This window comes from Cardiocondyla obscurior, linkage group LG02 (genome assembly GCF_019399895.1).
Source record: "Cardiocondyla obscurior isolate alpha-2009 linkage group LG02, Cobs3.1, whole genome shotgun sequence".
In the NCBI taxonomy this organism is placed as follows: Eukaryota; Metazoa; Arthropoda; class Insecta; order Hymenoptera; family Formicidae; genus Cardiocondyla; species Cardiocondyla obscurior.
Genome location: NC_091865.1, coordinates 1340396 through 1364629, shown reverse-complemented (window position 1 = coordinate 1364629; position 24234 = coordinate 1340396). Strand labels below are relative to the sequence as shown.

The following is a 24234-nucleotide window of genomic DNA, read 5'->3' as shown; positions in this document are numbered from 1 at the left end:
ACCTTGAAAAGATCGATTAATTCTCCGCTATTTTATAATATAACACTATTGGGCATTCATAGGTATTTCAATAAAACGACACACTTCGTGACACGTTGGCTACTCGAGGAATATTCATTTATGTTTACGGAACACGTTTAATAAGAATAATTAATGATTATAATGTTCGATTAGACATTACGATTTTGTTTAAGACAATTTTCGTGCAAGTAAAATGTGAATTTGCTCACAATTTAATCAAGTTTAACTTTTAAGTTAAAAATAAACGATAATAATACGAAAAGTTACGGATCACTTTTATCGCGTGAGATAATTCACGGCGTTTTATTCAAAAAGAATTATGCGGCGGAGAGAATAAGTGAAAACTTAGCTGAATGAAAATCCACGAGTGCAAATGGTCAATAATTGCATAGTGGTCAGTGAGTGTATGCGGTGTACTTATATTATCTACATGTAGAATACTGAAACTGTCATCTTATAGATAGCGCGACTAAATTAATTAAAGTAAAGAGAGATAGAGACATGGATTATTTCCTACACCTAAACGTAGTTTGAAAGTCATTGTAAAGTTGTCTAGAGACATCTTAATCGCGATGCCTTTTAGACACCTCTCTTTCAAACGTCTCTCGGTTATCCGCGTTCGCCGAGCGACAGCTTAATTACACGTAAAGTGATAGTTTAGATATTCTACGCCGTGATTACTCACTGTTTACTCGAAGACGCCCAAGACTGGTACGTATTTAAGAGACACGCGACACAGGTATACCGCGCAAGTTTGTGCAAATTTATACTCTTTAAAAAAAAAAAAGAAAGTGCGGCAGATACATTCCGCTTCTCTTATCGTCCCCGTTCACATGATCCGTAACGAAGGAGGGGATTTAATTTATTTCGAAAAACCGTTTTGCGCCAGTTGCAACGACGTCTCGCAGCTGCTGATTTAATTTGTTATCGCGAAGAGAGGAAACTGAATTACGTGAAATATCAACATATCGACTACGATAAAGAGTTTCTGCTGCGATGACGCTATCATCATTGCCACCGCGGCAGCGACGAGATCTATCATATAGCGAGAGCGAAAGAAAGAATACGTTTATAAGGAATGTAAGGGATATACCTAGTTTTTTTTAGGAAACTAGATAAGGTAAAGCTTCCTATTTTTTCGCCCACAAGACATTCGCGTTTCGGCCGGGAATGTTCCATTTAGGATTCATTTTTGTCATTATTATATCGCAATGTACACGTAATTTCTCATTGATGTACCGTGCAAAGTATTTCAAGCGAATATCGATCCCGCTCTAATTTTTTAAATGCAAGTTGTGCGTTGATGAGGAACGAAGTTGAAAGAGGGAAGCGGAGATTGTTAGTAACGGAGAAAGAGATTGAGATCTTTTCACATACGTTTCAGGGAATATTTTATAACATTAATTCTTGCGCACACTTGAAGGAAATGTAATCCTGTCCGGCCGTGACGATCGAATTAGCGTAATAGTGATACTAATATTAATAATATTCATAACGATAGCTGTAATATGTAATCATTAAGCTATTAATCAGTGTTAAGGTATTATCGTTAATAATTTGATACTCGTTAGTCCGTTCGCATAATCATCCTCGTACTTTTCGATCGGCTCGCTAATGTGGAACTCGATAGTAGAAGGATAGAGTTCAAGTTCGCGTAGCGAAAAGAAAGTTTGTTTCGCCCTCGTGAAAAAAAAAAAAGGGCAAAATAGGGTACCGTAAATTTAAGTGCGAAACGGATGAACAAAAGTGGGAAAGACGCACGAATAAATTAAGAAAGATATAATCCGGTTTCGAAAATTCTGAATATATAGAAAAGCGACATTCCTTCGGATTTGTTTTAATTCAGCGCAATCTTCTACGTGAAAATGCGATTGGCGTTTCCGCCGTTGATACATTCGCAAAGCAAATCGCGCTAATGTCCGATTTATATTGGAGTTATGTTTAAGCAGGAAGAGACGCGAAAGAGAAGGAAACATCTCCGGCATAACCGGATGCGAATTATGCATGTCTGCTACAGCGAGGGTGAGAATAACGTCCCACTTTAACGCTACGTCAATTTCGATGTCAATGTTGTCCTCTTCGTCGCTCATGTATACATATATATATATATTATATATATTTAGCCGTAAGTGTGTATATTTTATACTGAAATTCGTAATAGAGGAGAGTAGAATTAGTAAGCGCGATTATATTGATAGTTAAAAAACCAAAGGATTTCCTCGCGTTTGCGGGAGAAAGTGAAAGAAAAATACGAGAAGGAAAAGTGCATTTCTTCACGAAATAATTATTTTCTCGACGTTATCGAAGCAATATAAGACAGAATATAATCCGACACATTCAACACACATAATGCTTTACGTTAATTATTTTTTATTTGCTCTTTTTCCCCCTTTAACGTCGCTTTAAGGACGTTACGAACAAGAATATATGTGAGACAAATAACCAGACATTATTATGTGTTAATTGAATGAGTTTATACAATGCGAAGAGTGCTATGTAATTTATTTATGTGTAATGCAGATAAGGCTTTAACTTTTTTTGAGGGGAGAGGGACTAGCGCACAACAATCAAATCTTTCAAAAATCGTATTGCAAAATCTCAACCTAGATCGTATCATAAAAACCTTTTTTTTTTTAATCTGAATTACTTCCTCACTTATTTTCAAATTAAATTAGGCTACATTATTTTATGCGAGAAGTCGGTAAACACAAATTTGGTGGATTTTTGCGGATGTTAAAATACTACTAGTAGTAAAATCGCGGCTATAAAAACAATGTTACATCATTGAAATGCATTCTCGATAACAAGAAGAGAAAAATTTTAACGAATCTAAATCTTCCTTGTGTATGTCATACATCTGTGAGATTTATCTATTTTTATTAAACGCATTTAACAGTGGAACTATTACTGATTAACATGTGTATTTCTACTATTTAAATACATTATACACATATGTATATTTTTAAAACATGAGAGAAAGAAAGTAAATTGATTAATCATTTACATATTGCAATAAAAATTACAAAAAAAAAATTTTAGAAATTATATCGTTAACGATTAAAATAAAAAATTTAAACTAATTAGCTTGATTATATTACTACTTCTAATATTCAGCAAATGTTCATTATATGCTTCAATTTCTCATTCGTTACCTTTTATTCGTTTCTTTTTTTTTACACGCCTTTATGCCAACCATTACTTTTTAATATTTTTTTAATTGTAATTTATAAATTATTAAATTTAGAGTCATAAGTGCACTTTTTTTAAATTCTCTCTTTACGAGAAACACGATTTACATAAAGCTAGATAGCAATAAATGAATTTTTATCATATTATAATATTTATTTACATGTCTAAACTCGCGTGTTCCTACGTAACGATTGTTAATATAGCAAAATATATTTATCTGTGATATTTTTATTTTGTATTACTGAAAAGAAAGAGTTAGACTCATTCCAATCTAAATGAGAGCGAATTGAAAAAGGATTTCTCGATCTCATGATAGGTAAACTTTATATACGAGACTGTTCTAGACTAGTTGTAAAACATGTTTCGTTAATGGTTTCGTTGTCTTATTTTTTTATATCAACAAATCTGATTATTCTAGACACATATACGTGGAACTTTGATTCTTTCATTGTAGTTATTTTTATAGTTTTCTTATAAAGTACAAAATATCAACAGCAAAAAATATATAAATGCCTGAAAAAATTAAATGATAAAGATAAAAGTAAGTAATCTACTTTAAGCTGTTTTAGTATCAAAAATAAATTCTTTAAGATATGGTTCGGGAAATGTATTTGTGAACATTGAAACTTATTTGCTTTTCGTTCAAAATTAAAAAAAAAATATTGCTTGAAACGTAAGTGATCTAGAAACGGGAACTAGATAAACGCTTTTGGGAAAAAAATAACGTTTTACATTTTCATTTCAGAAGGAAGGAACATAGGTTTTTATAGCTGTCGATGTGTATCGTGATGTAACGAGGATAAATATTAGCTATTAAATACGACTTATATTCTGTAATTGTAAGGAAGAATTTAGTTCAGGCGGTATCTTAAGATATACAAGAACGCGAGACGAAAACGCAGAGAACGTAGTTCGAAAAAAAAAAAAAAATCGGCCGACAATCCACGATTAATTTCGCACTTCCCTAATCGATCGAACCGACCTCGACAACTGCGTTTCGGTTCAATCTAGTGCGCGCGAATGCGAATCGTCGTTCTACGCTCATCTACCTTGAGGGGTGATAATAGTCTTTTCACGATATGTAACATATATTTATATACAATACGCACTATTTTTGCGTACGGGCGTGATAAAATATCTAGCAGATACGACTGTGTTATTTGTACGAATAATCTCATTTGAGACGCAGGATGTCCGCATCATTCATGAATAAATTTCTTTATAATACGCCACAATTAATTAGTTAGAAATACTTTACCAGACATGCTGTTCAATAATTCTAATCACACATCACGTTTCACGTTTATTTCCTTTTTATCATACTAATATGAATTTCTTTGTTCTGTAATTATGTTAAAGAAAATAAAAAAAAAAAGAAAAAAAAAATTATTAATTTACGTTATCTTATTTTAGTAAATTAATTTAAAATATTAACATACGTGTTTATTATAAATCTATATTTAATTATTTTTTTTTCCGGAGAATTAAAGGTTTCGGGAAAGTTGTAACATTTTTTATTGTATAAAATCAATAAAACATTAGATTGAAAAGTGGCTGCATATTTAAACCGACATTAAATTAACAGTACAATTATTTATAACTGTATATACAGAATGGCTTTATAAAAAAAAATGTATATACTTTTGACAAGTTAATTCTATAAAATGCTTAATTTAATCAATTTTACCTTAAGATTAGAGCGGTGCAGAAAGTGTTTTCATTGAAGTTTTAATTTCATCATAGAGATCTTTGTATTCAGAATGTTCTTTTATAAGTACCATAAGGCTGCCACGTTTCATACCCATTGCTGCACCAATATCCATTCTTGATGGAGTGAAACAATAAGGAATATCTTTATCCTCACAAACAACAGGTAAGTGGCACATAATATCTATAGGATGTACATCTCCAGCAAAAACAACCAAACTAAAATAAAATATATTCAATATTAAATCTAGTTGCATAAGTTAATATTCAGTGAATTGAAAAATAAAGCTTACCCCGTTTCACCTTTACGTAGATGCTTTTGTACGTCTTTCAAACCGTTGCGTAAATACGTTTTGTGTTTAGATGCTAAAATAAGTTAAAAGATTAGCTTTATACAATTAAAAAAAAAAAAAATTAAATTACTATAGAAAATATACTATCGCCTTATTACTGCAGAGTACATTTATTAAATAATAATTGCAGTGGCTCACCTTTTTTTATACATTTGTAAATTTTTTTGGTTAGTTTCTTCGGCGCCATGGGTTTGGAAATAACATTTATAAACCGTAATTTTTCGTCGTAGCTGATTTCAGGAGCCTCGATGTTTTCGTCCTTTACTTTGCTTTCATCGAACTCCATTTTTTTAATATCTTCTTAGTATTACAATATATATAAATATTCTTGGTTTCACGAGACAAATACACGTGCTCAACAGTGCTAAAGTGTTATAATCCTTCTTCTTCTGTTGTGTGGCTTCTATCTCTGTTGCCGAGACAATTCGGCCAGACTAACGTTCAGGGGGCGCGATGATCTAGTAAAAATATGGCGTTTGATAGAATCGATACTTTCGATAGTAAAGGTATAGTTCATGCACTTCAATTGTGACTGCAGTCACAATTATATATATATATATGTATATTATTATAGTTTTGTCAGTGCGTCTGTTAGGTTAAGTTAAATTTGTGACCTGTGACAATATGTGCAAGACACATATTGTATGATATTACAAACGATATCAGTAATTTACAAATAAATAAAAAATGCTGTTAAATTTTTGCGATCCTCGTTTACGCCCGGAAATTAAATGCAGTGCTGTCAGCACCGATGGATATGAAGCAACGAATTTGATAAACGACTTCTCCAAAGGGTATCTAGCATATTCTTGCATTAAACCACCGGTTCACATAGACATTACATTTCTCTGCAACGTGCGGCTGAATCATATCTTGATTTGGCCAACCGTCGGGTCTCAGAAGTCGTCGGGCTTCCAGCTTTACTCGAAAAATACCGACGATAGCAGCTTGCCCTATATTTTATTGTCTAACGGGTTTCTACGTCCAAGTGATACTGGATTATTGTTTTATGTGGCCGACATCGATCCTGCAGGGATTCCTGCCCCGGCAAACTTCTTGAACCGTTACATTAAATCGTCTATGAGACATGTGACTAATTATACTCAGGTTTTACGTATAACGATATGCAAAACGGAAAACTCGGTGCCAGCGTTAGGAAAAATTGAAGTGTGGGGAACAGTATCGCCGCGATGTGGAAAAGATGTTATGGCAGGTGTTCATGCCTTATGGGCTAATCGTCGAGTTCTACTGCCTGTAACTGAATTTAAAACTGATACTGCTTCTGTAGACAGTACTTCTGTAGACATAAGAAAAAATAGGTATATATATATATATATATATTAATATTTAGAATATGATTATGTGTAATGTACAATATTGTTAATATATATTTTTTTATATACAGACTGAAGAACAATGTAAGCTTTAATGTTCCTGAAAGCTTCCTTGATGCTATCACATGGGAAATAATGACTCAACCAATAATACTTCCTAGTGGTAACATAATAGATCAAACAACATTAGAGAAACATGGAGAAAGTCAAGCTACTTGGGGTAGATCATTATCAGATCCATTCACAGGTTTGATATTTAATGATGACCGTAAACCGGTCATGGCAACTGCACTTAAGGTGAGAATTGACAAATTTCTATTAGACAACAGCAATAAAAATGAAATAAAGGAAATGCCAAGAGTCTTAGGCCGTGATCCAGCTTCAATTGTAGCAGGAGACAGAAGAATAATTGAAGTACCAAAGTGTGTATTAAATAAAAACTTATTAAAAAGAACTGTAGAAGAGGTTAAACCAAATGTTTGCAAACAGATAACAAATAATTTGCAGTGTGCTAAGAGATTTTGTCATAAATTACCGACAGCAGTTATGCCTAAACAACCGACTTCCAAGCCTATAATAAAACCAAAATGTCTCTCAAATACTGTAATTTCTTCTAAATTAAGCCACAATTCTCAAAATCAGAACAGAAGCACTGAATTAAATGTGTTAGATAATGAGATTTTCTTAGGTAGCAATGTAAAAACGTTTTTATCTAACATGAAACGTTTTAACACACCAGAAAAAGTAGAATTACACGATATATCTAACAAATGTGATTGTTGCAAGAACAGTGTGTTTTATAAATTACCATGTAAACATGTGATATGTAGAAAAGTATTATTATCTATTGAAAATGGTCAATGCAAAACTTGCGGATTTTCTTATAAATCGAGTGAAATCGAACGAATTCACGATAATATTTTAAATAGATAACAATGAAAGTACAACGTATAAATCAGTGTGACTCAAGTTTTTAGCATTATTATTCACCAAATTTCGTTGACAGTATGCAAAATATATTTTTGCAACACATCAGAGTCGCATTAGATTAATATTACACAATTTATGACAATTTTAGTTTAAACATAATTGCTCACAATATTTTGGCACATACAACATAGCATATTTATATAATGTTGTATTGCAATTATGTGTATATATACAATTAAATTTATAAATAATACTTTTTAATGTTAATTTTTTATCTCATAAATACGATAACTTAAAAAATGCTTAGGTAGTTTTTTTTAATTTGTACAGAATTCATATACTTTATGTTTATACGCTATATAACATTTATATACTTATTATTTTGAACGTTAGATTTATAATAAATTTATACATTATAGTATATATTCTTTCTTATTTTTACACAAAACAAAAACAACTGTGAAATGTATTTGAATAAAAATGGAAATCATTCAATTACATTTATTTTAGAATCTCGATCGTTTTATTCGGGAATTTAAAAATCACTTTCTTTTGTTTATTTTTTAAATTATAATACTGTTTGCAGATAGCTTATTAGCATGCAATAGTGTACCAAAAAATATGATAGACAGTAAAAAATGTCAAATATCGATGCATTTAATTTGACGTATTTAGAATAATTTTTTTTTTTTTTCAGTTATTGTGCTTAGTTATAACCGGCCAGAAATACGTTTAATTACAAAACTGTGAAACCGGAATTTTGATTTTGTCGCTTGGCAATATTAAATAGTGACAATAAATAATTACGAGTATCCGGACAAACGTAAAATGTAAGTGTATGTTCCGGATGCGGAGATGCTCTTTCAAAGATATCAGACTGTCTATCACTATTAGTTGATACACTGGCCAAACCAGTACTGCTTGTTCGCACGTATTCTTCAACTCGTGCTCTCATTTCTTGATTCATCTTTGTGGAAAAAAAAATTTATATTTATATAAAATTTATACAATTTTTGAATCTAATATTCGTAATACTTACTTCATGTTCAGCCGGCGATAATGGTCTGTTTAATTGTATTGCGGTTGGTGGACAATATAAACACAACATCGTCGATTCCGTAATATGATCGACACTTGTTAGCTCTTTAAGCGAAAATATCCGTTCTACGCTATCTTCTGCCATGTTAACTAGTAATAAAGCTTGTCGCGTGAGAACGAGTGTCACTGCGCGATTACTGCCTTGATGAATTACATAGTCGGCGCTAGTTACATGAAGAATGCTATCGTGACTGTGATCGAGCAAGGACGACAAGCGCCAAGTGTATCGCACAGACGTGCTGTTATTGCCAGTAGTATATTGCACGATTGGTCTCTGTCGTGGCTGCAAAATATAAAAAAATTATTATGAAAGTAAAATATCAAATTTAGAAATTAAAAGATCTGTTGCTTCTGTTTACTGTAGGCAACGAATTCCATCCAGCTCCTTGCAATAATCCTTGACCCGTGAGGGCAACTAATTCTGCGGCACCGCTCAATGGTTTAGTGACGACGCCAACTAAACCAAGTCCAACTCCGGTAACTAAGCTTTTGGTCGTTGCCTCGCCTGACCATACTTGCTGCAAAGGGTGATGCGCCAAACCCGCTACAGCCGCTAATTAATAATTAATAATTAGCTATTGCATTTTATATAAAATAATATATTAAATTCTACCTAAAATGTTTTTAAAAAATTACCAAGTAGACTCATTCCAAAACCAGTTAAGCCTTGATAAAGTCCTTGGGCCATGCCTTGAGGACGCATTCTGCGCGATTCTTCTTGTCGTTGAAGATGTTCCTCGTCTAATGTTAAACGATCTAAATTCCGCGCGACACTAGACGCCAGTTTTGTTACAGAATTTACAGTGCCTACATAAACATTAATCGAGATATTTTTAATTTTTTGAAATATTTAAAATAAAATAATTAATAATAATTAATTAATAATTAATAATTTTCGTACCTGCTGTAACGTGTTTCATCAAGCTGGCTGACCCGTGTGTAACTCCAACGATAAAACCCCACGGACCTTGTAGCAATCCTTGAAATGGCATTGAAACAAAATCTCTAAGACCAGATCCGAGTGCTTGTGCTAAACCTCCCGGTGATCCAAGTATCTCTAATGATCCGACTACCCATCCTAGTAATAATGTATATAGATATATTTATCGATTACTTATTTGGTATTATATCAAATTGATAATGCATATAAAATAAACGTTTTTTTTTTATGCATAAACGTACCTGCTCCGAATATAGCACCAGATAAATAATGCATTGTCAATGCATTGCCAAGTCTGTAAGGAGTAGTCAGTAGATTTTTCCTTTCAAATGTACCGAAATATAAGGGGGAATGATCCAAAGCGACGTAAAGTCGCATAGAAGTGTGAACGCTTAGTAAAATCGATAGCGGTTCAATTATAAAAGTCTGCAATCTAAGTGGTTTACTTAAGATTTTCGAATCGATCATAATATAGTCCGGTATATATACTGCATTTGATGCAGCTAATGTTTGCATCTTTTTAAGATCGTCATTTAGTATTAATCGTGACGGTACCATCGAAGTTGCATAACTTAATAATTGCGTTATATATGTATCCTCGATGTATGCGCTAATAGGTGCCACTTTCATACGATATTCCTTTGATGCTGTAACAGAGAGAAACATGTGCTATTATTAATTAAATAAACGATATTTATCTGATTAATAAATTATTGTCTGTATTTTTTTTTAATTTTAATTTTTTTTTTTTTTAATAAAATATATACCTATCATATTTCCGTTTATTTCCCAAACGTATTCAATGACTATCAAAGAATCTTGTTTAATTTTTTCCATGTTCGTCATTAAACAGTTATTGCTGTAAAATGCTATTTCTCTGTTCGGCAACGGATTCTGATTTATTAATACCACAGGAAAGTCGAAACCTCCCTGATCGAACAATTGATTATCTAATTGTAAATCGCCTATATAACAATAGAGATTAATAAATCTAGCTTTTGAATTTATAACAACGACTACGTCTGTCATAGATAAGCTTGCGACTTCGATTCTTTGTGCATTCTCATTGATGTCATGAAGGATAACAATAGTACATGCATGTAGATAAACGATTACGGAACCTTCCTTTGAATTAATTGAATTAACGTCGTTACTCGATTTTAAATAATCGTCATTAGTGGTAATTTGTATACCCGACTTTTTTGGAATTAATTGTTTTGAACTTGAATCAGGCGTTTGCTCTGTCGTTAAAATATCTTCTTGAGCTGAGAAGAAGCTCGTTAGTGATGTCGAGCTACTCGAACTTTGTACATACGACAATAGCTTATCCTCTTCTGATTTTCTCAGTTGCGGAGGGCTCTTGAGAACGGCGTCGCGATCTTTCGCAGTGCTTTTCTTACGCAGCAATCTGCTCCTAATATCTTGAGCGGATATTTCAATTTGAGAAATGGGCACGATATTTATGTGAGTGGTGTAGCAACGAGTATGCATTATGAGTTTTACGTCACCATACAATGGTAATCGTAAGTATTGATCTATCGGTGTAGATGACAATGCAGACAGATTTACACCTCTTGACCACTTTAAATTAATTTTTTCCAGTGTTTGATCATTCTGCATGGTAGAAAATAATAATACATTCGATGCACTTGGAACTGTAGTGTCAGGTAATCTGTTACTCGCACAGGGAAGAGAATAGTGAGACGTTGCTTCGCTATCAACTTCGCATATCCATGTAAAATGACTGCTATCTGGTAATATCTCGTTCCCTTTTTCATCGGCTTGTCCTAACAGAATTTTGAAACCGCAGGCGTTCTCGATTAATAATTGCGGATGATCGTCACTATGAATTACGATAAACGTGCTGCCTTTATCTTCTTGCGTTGTCACAATCACCGGGATGGTAGAGGAACTATTTGGAATTACAACGGATTTACGACTCATGGTTTGATCCACTTTAATCGGACAAGACCACTTGTGGCCGATACTCAGAGAAATGTACAATACAAGCGGCTCAATGTTGCTTTCGGTATATAAAGTGTACCACTGTACAATCGGCGTGCCTTGTCTTTGATCTTCAGACGGCGAGATATTTAAACTGTAAGGCGTAAGATCATGAGGCAATTGAAGATTTCTCGCTTCTTCATGTACCGCAAGCGTGGCTACGCATAATTCCTGAGTTGTTAAATTCGCGATTACGTGGCTGCTTGTGACTCGCACCAGACGCATATCCTGGTGCATGGAGGAACCGATATTCAGAATAGATACGCTCGTACCGCAATCCACAGACGTTTTAATGTTCCCCTCGACTGGCACGAGACCGCAAATTCGAGGCATATAAAAACTCTGACTCCAATCGGGTCGCGCTAATTGTAACGTTGGAGACATATAATAAGTATCGCCGATTCCAATACCCACGTGAAAAGTACTTTCTAACTTAGGCGGTGTGACTATGCCATAGTGAGGAATCTGACAGAGTTCTACATCTTCCGACACCAATGAAATATGACATCCTAACGAATTCATTACGAAGCACCAGGGCTGCAATTCCAGCAGCAGAGTGCTGGAAACCAATCCCGCGTCCTGATATTTTACTTGCACGTGTGTCTGCGGTTGTTCCGCGGATATCCACTCTTCGACATCGTCCTCTTGAAAAGGCCACTTTGTTTCATCTTTTCGGTTTCTAAGCTCTTGTAAAATTTTATCAATATCCTCGGCCTCGGGTCTTCGGAAAAATTTTCGTTGCTCTACAGAGCTGTACGAAAGCGGTACGTAAGGATTTGAAGCGGAAATTCCGGATTCTAATTGAAACGTTAGCTGATGGAAATGCTCAAATGTACCGGGACAGTACAGCTGTTGACATTCGCCACGACCATTTATCATTGTGCTCGATGATGTCTTTAAAGACGGCGTTTCCATTTGTACTCTGACCGGTACTGGTAAATGCGATCTAATCATGTAGAGAGGACTGAGTACTGCAAGAATTTTTGTTTTATCTTGTATCATCTGCGTTACAATTCGTACCCAGATACTTAAAAATTGACCACGTTCTTGCAGTGGAACTTTGACAAGCCACGGTTGACCCCATTTAATATTAGGTTGCAATGGAATATCTCCAGTCCATGATAAATGTGTTAAATTAGTAAAACGTAGCCGCATAGCCATCTTCTTGTTATTTTCAAGCATGATAGATGACGGAAAGCTTTTGCCTGGTACGGAATACACTTCTTTCAAGACTGTTACTTTAGAGCCGACTTCTTCTTCGTATTTTACTAATTTCATTTCAAAATTATCTATTAATTGATTAGAAATTACTAGTTGTCCTGAAAATGTAACAAGTTTTTGTGTGGCGGAAAGCGACGTAACATTCACAAAAACCACCGTACCAATCGTCGAATTATTGAATTCTATCACCTGAATTCCGTCTTTGTTAACGGGAAAAGGTCGACTCCATATCCAGGCATTTTCTTCTGTCGATATGCGTATCATTTGATTACCAATCTGCCGCCAAGAATAAAAGTTGCACTGCCTGCTTTCGAGAAGTATACTGTCTCCAGTGCCACTTTGGCCAAAACGAATAGGTATATTACTATCGTTGGCTATTACGTAACGAGTTAAAACAATCACGCTCTTTTCCTCTTCATCAAAAGATGCCAACCATAAATGGGTGGAAACTGCGAGAGTGTGAGTTATAGCTGGCCCCAATTTTAATGTAAATGGACTGCACGTTAACGATGAATCTATCTTTTCTGATAACGACAGCTGAAATCTTCCTTCTAAAGTATCCAAAACTTCCTGCATAGTTAAGTGGCTGTAGTCTAATACGTGTATGCTCAAGCTGCCGCCGATATCGAGCAGTATGGAATCGTCTATCCATTTGTTAAATACGAGAACAGCTCCTTTCTGTTCCACAGACATGAAACATTGTATCTCGGGAATTTTTCCATTTAAAGTATATTTATCTAATGGTGGTGGCAAATTGTTGTATATACTTGTATCAATATGATTATATAAAGATACATGGAGAATGCCAATATTTAAAGCAATTTGTATATTCGGTATCAATAAGAAATTAAAATAGGAATCAATACGCAGACAGGCAGCGAGAGCACGAGCAGAAACAATGCTTTTCGATAGTGGTCGCTTGCTGTTAGACAGAATAACTACTCGCCATACGCAAGCTACTGCTCGAGCTGGTACTTTTTCTGGCAAATCCAATCGATAAGAATCAGTTTCCGATAAATAAAAATCGGCATAACGCTGGTATGACATATGACTGTCACTCCAATACTCGAGAACGCAGGGAACTTTATCGATATAATTATCGGTATCCATTGCCTATAAATAAAAAGAATTTAGCGAATAAAAATACAATTTCGCAACTTAGAAATAAAAAAATAAAATTATATCTTTAAAATAAATATATCTATAAACGTACGTTCTATTTTTTTAAATATTCAAATTCAACACTAACTAATCGAAAAAGTAAAAACTCATTTACCTCGAATGGAACAGGAGATATATGTATTTTTGTTAACATGCGCGGTTGTGGATATCTCCAAGCCATCGATTGTTGAGGATAAACAAAAAATACTACCTGTAAATAAAAAGAAAATTAAGATTTTTTAATTTTAATACAATTTACAATTTAATTTTATGACTAACTTGATATGGGAAAGGTAATTCGTCCGCAGTGCCATCGACAAATTGAAATGCGCCTGCCTTCAAATCATCCTTATAATGCTGTTCAGTCGATAGCGCGATTTGTTTCTCATTTTTATTTTTGCTTGTAGATAACGAGGCAAATTCATTTAAGAGTAATTGGCAATCTTGCATAACCATTTTCATAATTTTAATTTGATCTGGTCCAAAATCGAGGTACAGACTTTCACTATCTGCTTGTATTTGTATCTGTGGAATAATCTCGCTACTATACGACTCCCAAAGTAAGCAAGTTGTTACATTGCAACACCATGGATTTAAAAGCACTTTGATATTCTCGTTTAGAATGGCAGACACAATAAAAGAATCTATGGCTACATTTAAATATATCCTATCAGGTCTTAGAAGTGTCGACAGATTTCCGTTTAATGATGCCAAACTGATAATAATTTCTGCTCCGATATCAGTTTTTAAAGATAATACAATTTGTTTCGTATTTAAATGTAAATCAGGCACGCCAAACTTTCTCGATTTTGTCGGTAATGCTAAATTTGGAGAATCTATATGCGCAGTCTCGTTTTCTGTAGATATTTGTGTAACATCGTCAATAAAACACGATAATACCTAAAGTAATAAAATATAATTAAGAAAAGTTAAAAATATTTGTATGTTGTATACTCTTCGTCGAGTTACCTTATTCCGTATATCATAAAGTTGGTTGAGGCGGGATAAAGAAAGATGTACTTTCGTCGGTCGTCCCATTTCGATAAAAAACTGGCGATTTTTGCCTAAAATCATTTCAGATTTGATTGTCGCAAAAGACGGTGGAATACCCGTGTCTGGATGTGGATCACCATGCTTGGTTTCTATCATATAAATTTTAAAATCCTTTTCACTAGGTATTATGTTTAGATTTTGTGTGTCGCCAAGTGCTGTTGTTATATCAAAACAAGATACCTGTAAATTTTAAAACAATATTAATTTATAATATACTTTTTACGGAAAATGATACATAAATTAATACAAACTTGTATTTTTTTAGATAAATGTTGTTGAGAAAAATAAATATTTGGTTGATTAATCATTAGGTAAAGTAATGGTTGTTTTAGATTGTTATTATCATCTTCACAGTCAGTTTTGTGTAAATCCTAAAAATTATATTCATATTTTAATAATATTATTAAAATATCGCACTTAAATGTATTAATTTTAACCATTACTCACTGTGTTATTTTCTAAATCAAGGAATGTACTCTGAATTTCATACAAAATAAATGTTATCTTTCCACAATTTACTAAAAACTCGAACGGTGGAAGTATCATACTTTCAGCTGTTGGTCTTCCCTAGTGTAAGAAAATTATTACTCTCAATATAAATTTTTAATCAAATAATAAAATATTATATGTATCTATAACTTACAATTATTGTCGAATGCATGCTAGACATTTCAAAATCGACACCACTATCTTTTGTAAAATCAATATCTGAATCATCTGACGTTTGTTTCAACCAGTTTATAGATTTAATATTTTGAGTACTTAATTTTGGAACTATATTATTAGAATTACTTTTATTCTCCATTTTTTCGAAATGTCCGAATAGTAACGTTTTAAATTCATTATTCAGCGTTGATATTAATTTAATTTGATTTAAATTTATTGTCAATTCGATATCTGTAATGCAATTTACTTCGACAGCACTTCCGCAAACTACAATATCTCCTTTAAATATAATAGCTGGGGCAATAATTAAGCAGAGATCAAATCTACAATTAAATAAAAAAAAATTAGTATACTATATAATTGCTTTCTAAATTTTTATGCATATGATAATTGCATTACTTTGTTAATACTGGAGATGTTGAAAAATATGGATCTAGACTACTACCATTCCCTAGCTTATTCCATTCCAATGCTGGATTCTCGTTCATTGTGTATAAGTACGATTGCGACATCCTCTGAAAGTTTAAATCAAATTTATAATAATAATTCAAGAATTTTTTTAATTTTAAATATACAAAATATCTGTTTCAAAATTCTGAAAAAAAAAATATATATATAATTTCAATATTAAACCTTATTAATGCTTAGCTGGTAATTTTTCCAAGTGGTGGTATATACACACACTCCTTTAACATTAATTTGATACTGACGATCTTCTACGGCTGAACCTGGTACGTTTAATATATTTGCTCGAGCAGCCAATTGATATATATCAGTTCGCAATAGACTTCTACAAATTGGATTTTCTGCGTCTGGTGTAATACGAATTCCGTCTAACTGTATAACATATAATATACAGAGCTATAATAAGTATAAATATTATATTGCTAAGAAAATAGTAAAGAAATAAAATAATTTACAACCTGAAGCATCAGTAAATCGTGTTGCAATTTATTTGTATCTGTAAATGCTGGTATCATAAGGCGAAAACCTTTGAATTCTAAATGCACCAACGGTAATGATTCATTATTTAAGTTAGTTATTCCAATTAACGGTATTGCCATGTTTTTATTACGCATAGATTCTGCACTTTTATCAATAGATGAACTTAGGCATGTAAAAGGTTTCATTAATTGTGCATATTTGCTAATTACACTTATTGGTAAAATTATATCGACCATTTGCATTTTTACAAGTATTTCAGAAATGTAGCCGTTTGTGGATAACGTAGAATCAAGCAGCAATTCTTTCTAAATATATAAATAACATAGAGTTCTTATTAATATCACATTAAATAAACAATGTTATTAATTTAAGATTGACTGGATAATTAAATAAAATTATTTTACCTTTTGAGGCTTGTAACTTTTGTTAGTACCCCAACGTGTGTATACATTTCCAGATTTCGCACGAGTAAGCGTAAAACTTATGAAACCAGAATCATCACCTTTCTCTAAATTATCTTCCCTTCCACAGAGTACCAATCCAGCATATTCACCAACATCCCAATTTGATGCATGTGGACCTCTGTCATGTTAAAATATGAAAATATAAAAAATAAAGAATTATTATGTTTTATAACGCATATAACGTTGCGTAAAATAATTTTTTGCTAATACTTTAAATATAATCACGCACAAAATATAAATAAATTTTAGAAACATAAATTTACCTAATATAATGAAATATTGTAGCTGTCGTTATCTTATTTTTTATTTGCATATAAACCGATTGTAAATCTAACGATGTTATAATATCTTCTAACTCTAACATTAATTTTAAAGAAGGCATGTCTTCATGTCCCATAATGTATAATTTAATTGCTATCTTTGTTATAGTCCACTGAATCCATGCCGTTACAACCAAGCCGTCTTTTTCTGTAAAACTTGCAAGTTAATAAACATAAATACGAAAATAAATATATTTAGCTTACCGTATCTCAGATCATCCTTTGATGTAGACATAGTCGAATTGGTAGTATCTTCTTGATACATTATTTGAGTTGGAGTGGACGGAGTTTGAGGTATAGCGGGAAGAACGATTTGCATTTCGTTACTCATTTGTCGTGCAATTACATCGTGTCTCTGAGAACCGTATAAAGTTTGTAATATTTTTATTATATTTGAAATAATATTGCTCATAAAAATAACCTGAAACAAACAGAAATTTGTATTTTTTTATCGCTAATTTATGTATTAAATATGATAAATAACAAGTTTTTTAATACTTGGTCTTCCGAAAGGGAAATAATGATAGGCGAATTATCAATATGTACGCAAATGCTTAAAGCAGTAAGTGTATTTAATTCAGTTGCAGCTGTTTTAGTTGTAAGAGCTACTGTAGCATTTAATGTAACTTTCTTTATAAAGTTCTTTTGTGTTTGCTGTTGCAACGTATAACAATGGAAATCGATAAGACTTAACGTCCACGGAAAACTTTGCATTCCTAAAATAAGAACAATAATAATAAATTGTATTCCATTTAAACAGTAATTTATCGTAAAAATAAATAAACTTACGATGTGTCCACATACATTCAGGTAATTTGACAGGGAGATTCTGTAGATATGGATTCAGTATTTCAGCATTCAAATTAGATGACTGTATAAGAAAACTCGGTAGTTTTATTATCATTATTTGTAGTTCTGCATTTTCTATTAAAGCTCTATCCTTGGCTTGTTCTATGCCTTGTAATACATTTTATTAATTATATTTAAGCTATAACTACATTAACGTATTTAAGAAAAAAAAAAAAAAAAAAAAAAAAAAGCGAGGGCAAGAATCGTCAGATCATAGCAATAATAAACGAATATAATAATTTAATCTTTTTATCTGCATAATAATTAGAATATTTACCATCTGCTCCAATACCACTCATTGTACCAGACGGAATATAAATAATAATATGTCCGATACAACCATTTAAAACAAGATTGCACCACCATGAATACGATTCTGCTAATCTGACCAAAATTCCTGATTTCGGTAAATCCTAAAATTATAACAATCAATAAACGATATTCGATTGCTATTATTAGTTGTGTGCGTTTGATATACGAAGTGAATCGTAACGGATAGAAGCAGTTACCGACTAAATTTCAGTTACCGCTACTGTCTAATGTTTTATACGGAGCGCTCGGTTGATAACGATTTACTTTTGGCTGCTTTCTTTTTAGTACAGTCGACACAAGTGTCATTCTGCCTTTTTTTGTATTGACAGAATAACGAAAACAGAACGACACTTGTGTTGGCTGTGTCTTCTAAAAAGAAAGCGTACTTTATTCATTACGATATATAGTATAGTATATATATATATTTTAATACCTGTTGTTCTTCCAGTTTAAATTCACTTTTTTTTTGCGTTTCAGCATTTCGTAAAGTTTTCGACTTTTCTGTTACAGCCGACTTCTTTCTTTCTTTGTCCGACGAACTGTGCACGCTTTCATGCAGACTCGGAAATGTTTTTTTCCGTGTACCTGTATCGGATGATGTACCTTCGGTAATCAATTGTTGACTATCTGAACGCAATACGTGTACACTTCCCGATTTATGATAAGTGGCATGATATTCTAGCCATTCAAAGAAAAGTGGATCTAAGGAGGCTCTAATTTCGGAAATTTTAAACGAAACAAGAGATGGATGTGTTTGCGTTTCAACGTTTTTAGGATATTGCACTACGGTAGACAACAGCGGTACATTTCCTACATCACTAAGAGTATAAAGATTAAATTAGTCAAAATTTTTTAATGCCTTAAATTATATATTATTAACATATACAGACCTGTTGTCATGATTTTCTGGACCCGAAAGAATAAATGCTTGTTGAGAATCATTGAGAGCAAAGATTTTTATAGAACTTATATTCACTTCGTTTGATATCGTAACCGAGGACGATATATTTTTGCAATTTATATTTTCTAGGTACAATTCTAAATACACTGGACCTGTAATATATAAAACAAATTTTATAACTGCATTTTAATAAAAGCTGAAAATTTCTTTTAATAATAAAATAGAATATTTAATATTCGCATACATGTTTCTTGACAGGCGTCATTAAAAAGAGTAGAACAAGCGAGTGGATTTGTTATATCTGAAGGATAAAAAACCGAAGTTATAATTGACGTTGCAGTCATTAACTTTGCCTTGGTTCCTGTGATAGTAATACTATCCGATTGAAATGAATATGACTTTTGAATCATGTCTACATCTCGCCAATATTGAGGATACAACAATACTTTTGAAAACGCTTCCACTGAGAAAGGCATTACTATTGAAGTATCGCATGTTTTCATTAAGTGGAGTTGACTTTTCACTCCAATCACCTATATAAGCAATTTAAAATATTAATCTTGAAAATATATGATATAATATTATATAGAAAACTTTGCTCACTTGTATATCAGTAATTGCGTGGCACTGAGTAAACATTTCTGGTGATAATTCTGTTAATTTTGATGCACAAGCAACGAGTCTAAATGGATACATAGGTTGTATTATAGTGGCAGTTGCTTCATCGCATTCGATACTTACGAAAGGATCATCTGTAAGAGCTAGAGATAATGGCGTAATCTGAAAAAACATTAATTATAAAGAAATATATTTAATATAACAAATAAAAATGAGATAATAAAAATATCTTACTCGAGTTTCGATCATTTTACGTTGTCGTGGAACTCCTGTGGCACAATGATCTGCCAGTTGTAGTTGTAACGACGCTCTTTTTAATATAAATTTTGTTTCTATCATTGATACGTTTTCTCTAAGTTCTTCGTACTCTTCCAATGTAACAGGAGGTAATTCGTCGATAAGAGGATCTAAAATTTAAATTTAAATGCAGCTTTTATTTATAATTTTTATTTAATATAAATAAATCAAGATCTATAAAAAATTAATATATATTTACCTGGTTTTATAACGAGATACGGATTATAATCATATTTTGCGGCAGCCTGTTTAATTGTATCAATACGGTGAAAAATACCGGAACATAATCTGATTGTCATATCTCCAGTCACATATCTTACTACTCTGCGTTCTTGAAAATTGCTGCAAGAGGGTAAGTAGTTCGTACAATTTTGTTTTACTTTTTCAGCATAATTATTTTTAAATTTATTTAAATACCTATATTCGAAATTTGTCCCAAATTCGAATAACTTTTCGGGTGTTATGTCGTCAGGTAATTCCACATAATAAACATAATCCATCACTAGCGCTGGACATCTTTCTAATAATTTTTCGACTAAAAAAAAATTTTAATTAATATTTTCCGAATATAAAAAAAAAAATTAAACGCAAGTTTTACATAAATTGTATACATATATACCCGTAACCGTCGTTAAATGATGATTTATTCCTTGTTTGTAATTTCTTTTTTTTCCTTTATTTTCTACGGCATCGTCGTCAAATAAGGAATCTTTTAAATGGTCAGTATTTAAATTCCCAGCTGTTACGTAAAGAGGAGGCTATAATAATAATTTATTTCTTAGACGTTCTATTTATTAATGTATCTGATTATAATATTTATTCACTTTACCTGTATACCGTCAACAACTTCTAGATGTCCACAGCTGCATGTTCCCCGTGGATAAAGCTGTATGCATGCCACTCCAACTTGAAAAGTCGTCATTTCAATTCCTTGAATTAAAGTATCTATCACAACTCCATGTAACCGAAGTGATAAAAAAGATTTGTACCTAAGTTTTCGAGATTTATAAAATAACTGCTCTTTGACACTTTCAACAGTCTGCAAAAATTAATTTCTTATTTCTATGATTATTGAGAGAAAAATGTTATTAAGGTATTACATTCATACCTTAAATGTTAAAATAGCATCATCTATATAAACACCTAAATGTACAGTATGACCAGAATATGCTATTTGTTGCTCAGTAGACCAATTATTGTCCCAATCAACAGGTAAAACAGATGACACCATATCCCAAGCCCATCCTCCCCACCCAACTGCATCTGTGGAAGTCCCTGCTACCTGATTTGTATCATCTAAAATATTAAATTAAATATTCTCAAAAAATCTGAAACTATTTACGGCAGTATTCGTATAAATAAAATAGAACCTTGTGCCACATCATCTTTTTCATCCACAGTGACAGAAGATTTTTCTTTGCTTGGTGGAAATTGTCTTGTTTGTAGTGCCAGTACTAAGGCAATCAATCTTAAGAGCATTGGTACTTGTTGTTCAGTCATACTAAATTCCATTTTTTCGCAATGAAGATCGAGTCTTGTGACTGATGCTCTCTTTAAAGTATTGTTGAGATAATTTATAATCATTCGAATTGTCATTGAACATCGATATAAAACGGGATCCTGTATTAATATTCGAACAAATTATATTTTTTCAGTATAAGTTATATTTTTAATCGTTTCAAAAGTTTTATAATAAACGTAAAAACATAATTCAAAAATACCTGATAAATCTCTATTTTTCCTGATGCATCCATTTTATCTAAACACAATGTTAAGTCTTGAATAGTAATAACTTTTCTAAGCATCACCTCTTGATTGTTTACTTCTAAACATTAAATATATTACAAAATTTTATTAATAAGCATATTTTTTGTATATTATTAATTAATAATTTTTATCTGTAGTTATACATGGAAAATACTTACCAGCAAACGCTGGTTCCCAATTATTGTCAACAGTTTGCATACTTAAAAATCTGACATTTATACTAAGCACAATATCCTCTTCCACATATTTCAAAATAAGATTATTACAGTGAATGGTAATATTATTAATAACTTTCGTAACTATACTTTTGATATACCCAGGTGGAGCTTCTTCCCTGCCATAAAAAATAATGTTATTTTATATATATATTTCGTGATATCCAATACTTAATCAAATAAATATTAATAACTAAAAATAAATAAGTAAAATATCTAATAAATTATACTAAAAATAAATAGCAAATAATATCTTATTATAATTTCAGATCAAATAGTAATAATTACTGTATTGTCTCCTTCTTCTTTTGTAACGTCGTTGGATTCGTTTCTGAGGTATTCTCATCTTTTAATTTTAAAATGCACTCTATAAAAAAGTTTAATAATTTATTATCAATTAAAAACTACGTATTTTTATATATTAAATAATATTAGTATTACTATGTACCTATAGTATTAATAGTAACAACTATTGGCTCAGATGTAATTTTTACCCATGGAACATGTATCAATAATTCATGTATATGGCCACTGACAAAGACAAATGGAAGATTAAGCTGCTCTTCTAACACTTCTAATCGTAAATCCAAATTTTGAAATGATGCATCTCCACCCCACAAAGATACCTAAAAAAAAAAGCTTAAATAGCTTGTTCTAAATTATCAATACTATTATATAAATAAAATAAAAAATTAATATAAATCATAGTAAAATCTTTTTACTATGATTACCTGTGATTGTTCTGGCTTAAAATTTTTTACATATTTCTCTACATAGCTGAGAATCACTGGTGTTATATAGGATTCCAATTTAAACATTGTGTTTGATAAAGCAGAACGTTTAGCATATTTTTATAAATTCCCTTAATCAAAGATACCACCAATTCTCTTATCAAAAACTTCTTTTCTGTTTTCTCATAATAATGACATGTTTTGTACAATCTATATCATCTCTCTGTTCAATAAAATAGCTAACAAATATTGAGAGCAGGTATTATATATTTTGATAAATACATGTAGATCTGTCTGAAAAATATAACACATGTTTAATAAATAATAAATACATTAATATTTTCAAAACTCTTTAACAGCAAGGAATTGTTTTTCACATAATAGATCGATTTATAACCATTCAAATATATAGAAAACTAACAACGTTGCAATATTATAATGACGTTAATTAGCATAAAAAAGCATTTTATCACAAGCGTATCGTTTACTCGTACGATAATAACGAAGAAAATAGGTTAGATGGGATCGTAATAAAACTCGAGGTAAAAACAAACTTATTCACACTCGCGACTATCGGCATTGACATCTTATTGCAGTCTGATCTACGTGATCCAGAATAGTGTGCGACATTAAAAAATTATTAGGCTACGTGTATGAAATCACAGCTGATTCGTACCTGCCAGACGATAAGCCACGCAATCCTCGCGAAGACACGTTACAGAACCAGTGCACAGGCCTGTTTTGCGCCACGAAATCAGTGGACGTCGCGACAGCATCGATTTTATCAGTCTAGTTTCGCAAATTTGAAATTCTTTTACCCTGGCTGTAGAGCTATCTGCCAAAATATGTCCACGCGTACTTGCATACAACCTATGCTAACCTCACCTCGCAGTTGTTACTGTCCGGCATCGACGTAAAGTTGTACCAATCGCCAACCGTAGGCGTGCTCGGAGCGTGCGCATTGAACGTGCACTTTTGTGCGCTCTTTTTTTTTTTTTTTTTTTTTTTTTTACTAAAAAAAGAATACTCTAATCCTCACTTATTTACGTTCATTTTTATACGCATAACGTCCGACTGAAGACTTGTCAGATCATATTCGTAGTTGTAACGTTTTCTTTTTCTTAACCCTTTTCGTTGA

At 32.2% G+C, this 24234-nt stretch overlaps 3 protein-coding genes across 6 annotated transcripts; 1 reads left to right on the top strand and 2 right to left on the bottom strand.

Annotated features, from left to right (window-relative positions):
- Positions 1 to 2089: 2089 nt before the first annotated feature.
- Nhp2 (NHP2 ribonucleoprotein) lies at positions 2090 to 5672 on the bottom strand. 2 transcript variants are annotated; one of them, XM_070674144.1, is made up of 4 exons: positions 5409 to 5672; positions 5211 to 5283; positions 4898 to 5136; positions 2090 to 4552 (listed from the first exon to the last, which is right to left on the bottom strand). In XM_070674144.1, exons 1-3 carry the CDS (start codon positions 5554 to 5556, stop codon positions 4905 to 4907), a joined length of 453 nt encoding a protein of 150 aa, XP_070530245.1. In that variant the 5' UTR covers positions 5557 to 5672; the 3' UTR covers positions 2090 to 4552; positions 4898 to 4904. The 2 variants fall into 2 exon arrangements, with proteins under 2 accessions (XP_070530245.1, XP_070530244.1); XM_070674143.1 differs by lacking the exon at positions 2090 to 4552 and having other exon boundaries at positions 4709 to 5136; positions 5409 to 5671.
- A 132-nt stretch (positions 5673 to 5804) lies between these two features.
- LOC139113180 (RING finger protein 37) lies at positions 5805 to 8034 on the top strand. The gene is made up of 2 exons (XM_070674137.1): positions 5805 to 6589; positions 6676 to 8034. The coding sequence occupies exons 1-2, from the start codon at positions 5958 to 5960 to the stop codon at positions 7535 to 7537; spliced, it is 1494 nt and encodes a 497-aa protein (XP_070530238.1). The 5' UTR covers positions 5805 to 5957; the 3' UTR covers positions 7538 to 8034.
- On the bottom strand, positions 7560 to 24027 carry Vps13b (vacuolar protein sorting 13B). Of its 3 annotated transcripts, none has more exons than XM_070674129.1 (39): positions 23773 to 24027; positions 23097 to 23386; positions 22814 to 22991; positions 22654 to 22732; positions 22309 to 22484; positions 22105 to 22208; positions 21754 to 22003; positions 21492 to 21679; positions 21213 to 21422; positions 21003 to 21141; positions 20801 to 20918; positions 20583 to 20725; positions 20321 to 20493; positions 20072 to 20248; positions 19713 to 20001; positions 19458 to 19620; positions 19001 to 19385; positions 18533 to 18668; positions 18196 to 18363; positions 17905 to 18122; positions 17611 to 17827; positions 17350 to 17554; positions 17027 to 17204; positions 16601 to 16927; positions 16311 to 16514; positions 16077 to 16192; positions 15655 to 16000; positions 15459 to 15578; positions 15263 to 15382; positions 14928 to 15191; positions 14238 to 14858; positions 14074 to 14169; positions 10340 to 13910; positions 9815 to 10219; positions 9534 to 9710; positions 9269 to 9439; positions 8992 to 9185; positions 8574 to 8915; positions 7560 to 8501 (listed from the first exon to the last, which is right to left on the bottom strand). In XM_070674129.1, exons 2-39 carry the CDS (start codon positions 23181 to 23183, stop codon positions 8271 to 8273), a joined length of 11286 nt encoding a protein of 3761 aa, XP_070530230.1. In that variant the 5' UTR covers positions 23184 to 23386; positions 23773 to 24027; the 3' UTR covers positions 7560 to 8270. The 3 variants fall into 3 exon arrangements, with proteins under 3 accessions (XP_070530230.1, XP_070530229.1, XP_070530231.1); XM_070674128.1 differs by having other exon boundaries at positions 23097 to 23390; positions 23773 to 23931; XM_070674130.1 differs by lacking the exons at positions 20583 to 20725; positions 20801 to 20918; positions 21003 to 21141; ... (7 more) ...; positions 23097 to 23386; positions 23773 to 24027 and having other exon boundaries at positions 20072 to 20150; positions 20210 to 20248; positions 20321 to 20365.
- Positions 24028 to 24234: the final 207 nt, after the last annotated feature.

Excerpts from the sequence above, each read along its gene's own strand:
- Nhp2 (XM_070674144.1), bottom strand. The coding sequence starts at position 5,556 with ATGGAGTTCGATGAAAGCAAAGTAAAGGACGAAAACATCGAGGCTCCT. Across the intron at positions 5,284-5,408 it reads TTACAAATGTATAAAAAAAG|CATCTAAACACAAAACGTAT; the intron begins GTGAGCCACTGC and ends AACTTATTTTAG. Across the intron at positions 5,137-5,210 it reads CTACGTAAAGGTGAAACGGG|TTTGGTTGTTTTTGCTGGAG; the intron begins GTAAGCTTTATT and ends ATTTTATTTTAG.
- LOC139113180 (XM_070674137.1), top strand. The coding sequence starts at position 5,958 with ATGCTGTTAAATTTTTGCGATCCTCGTTTACGCCCGGAAATTAAATGC. Across the intron at positions 6,590-6,675 it reads GTAGACATAAGAAAAAATAG|ACTGAAGAACAATGTAAGCT; the intron begins GTATATATATAT and ends TTTTATATACAG.
- Vps13b (XM_070674129.1), bottom strand. The coding sequence starts at position 23,183 with ATGTTTAAATTGGAATCCTATATAACACCAGTGATTCTCAGCTATGTA. Across the intron at positions 17,828-17,904 it reads TTTCCCTTTCGGAAGACCAA|GTTATTTTTATGAGCAATAT; the intron begins GTATTAAAAAAC and ends TGTTTGTTTCAG. Across the intron at positions 16,928-17,026 it reads AAAGTTACAAGCCTCAAAAG|AAAGAATTGCTGCTTGATTC; the intron begins GTAAAATAATTT and ends TTATATATTTAG.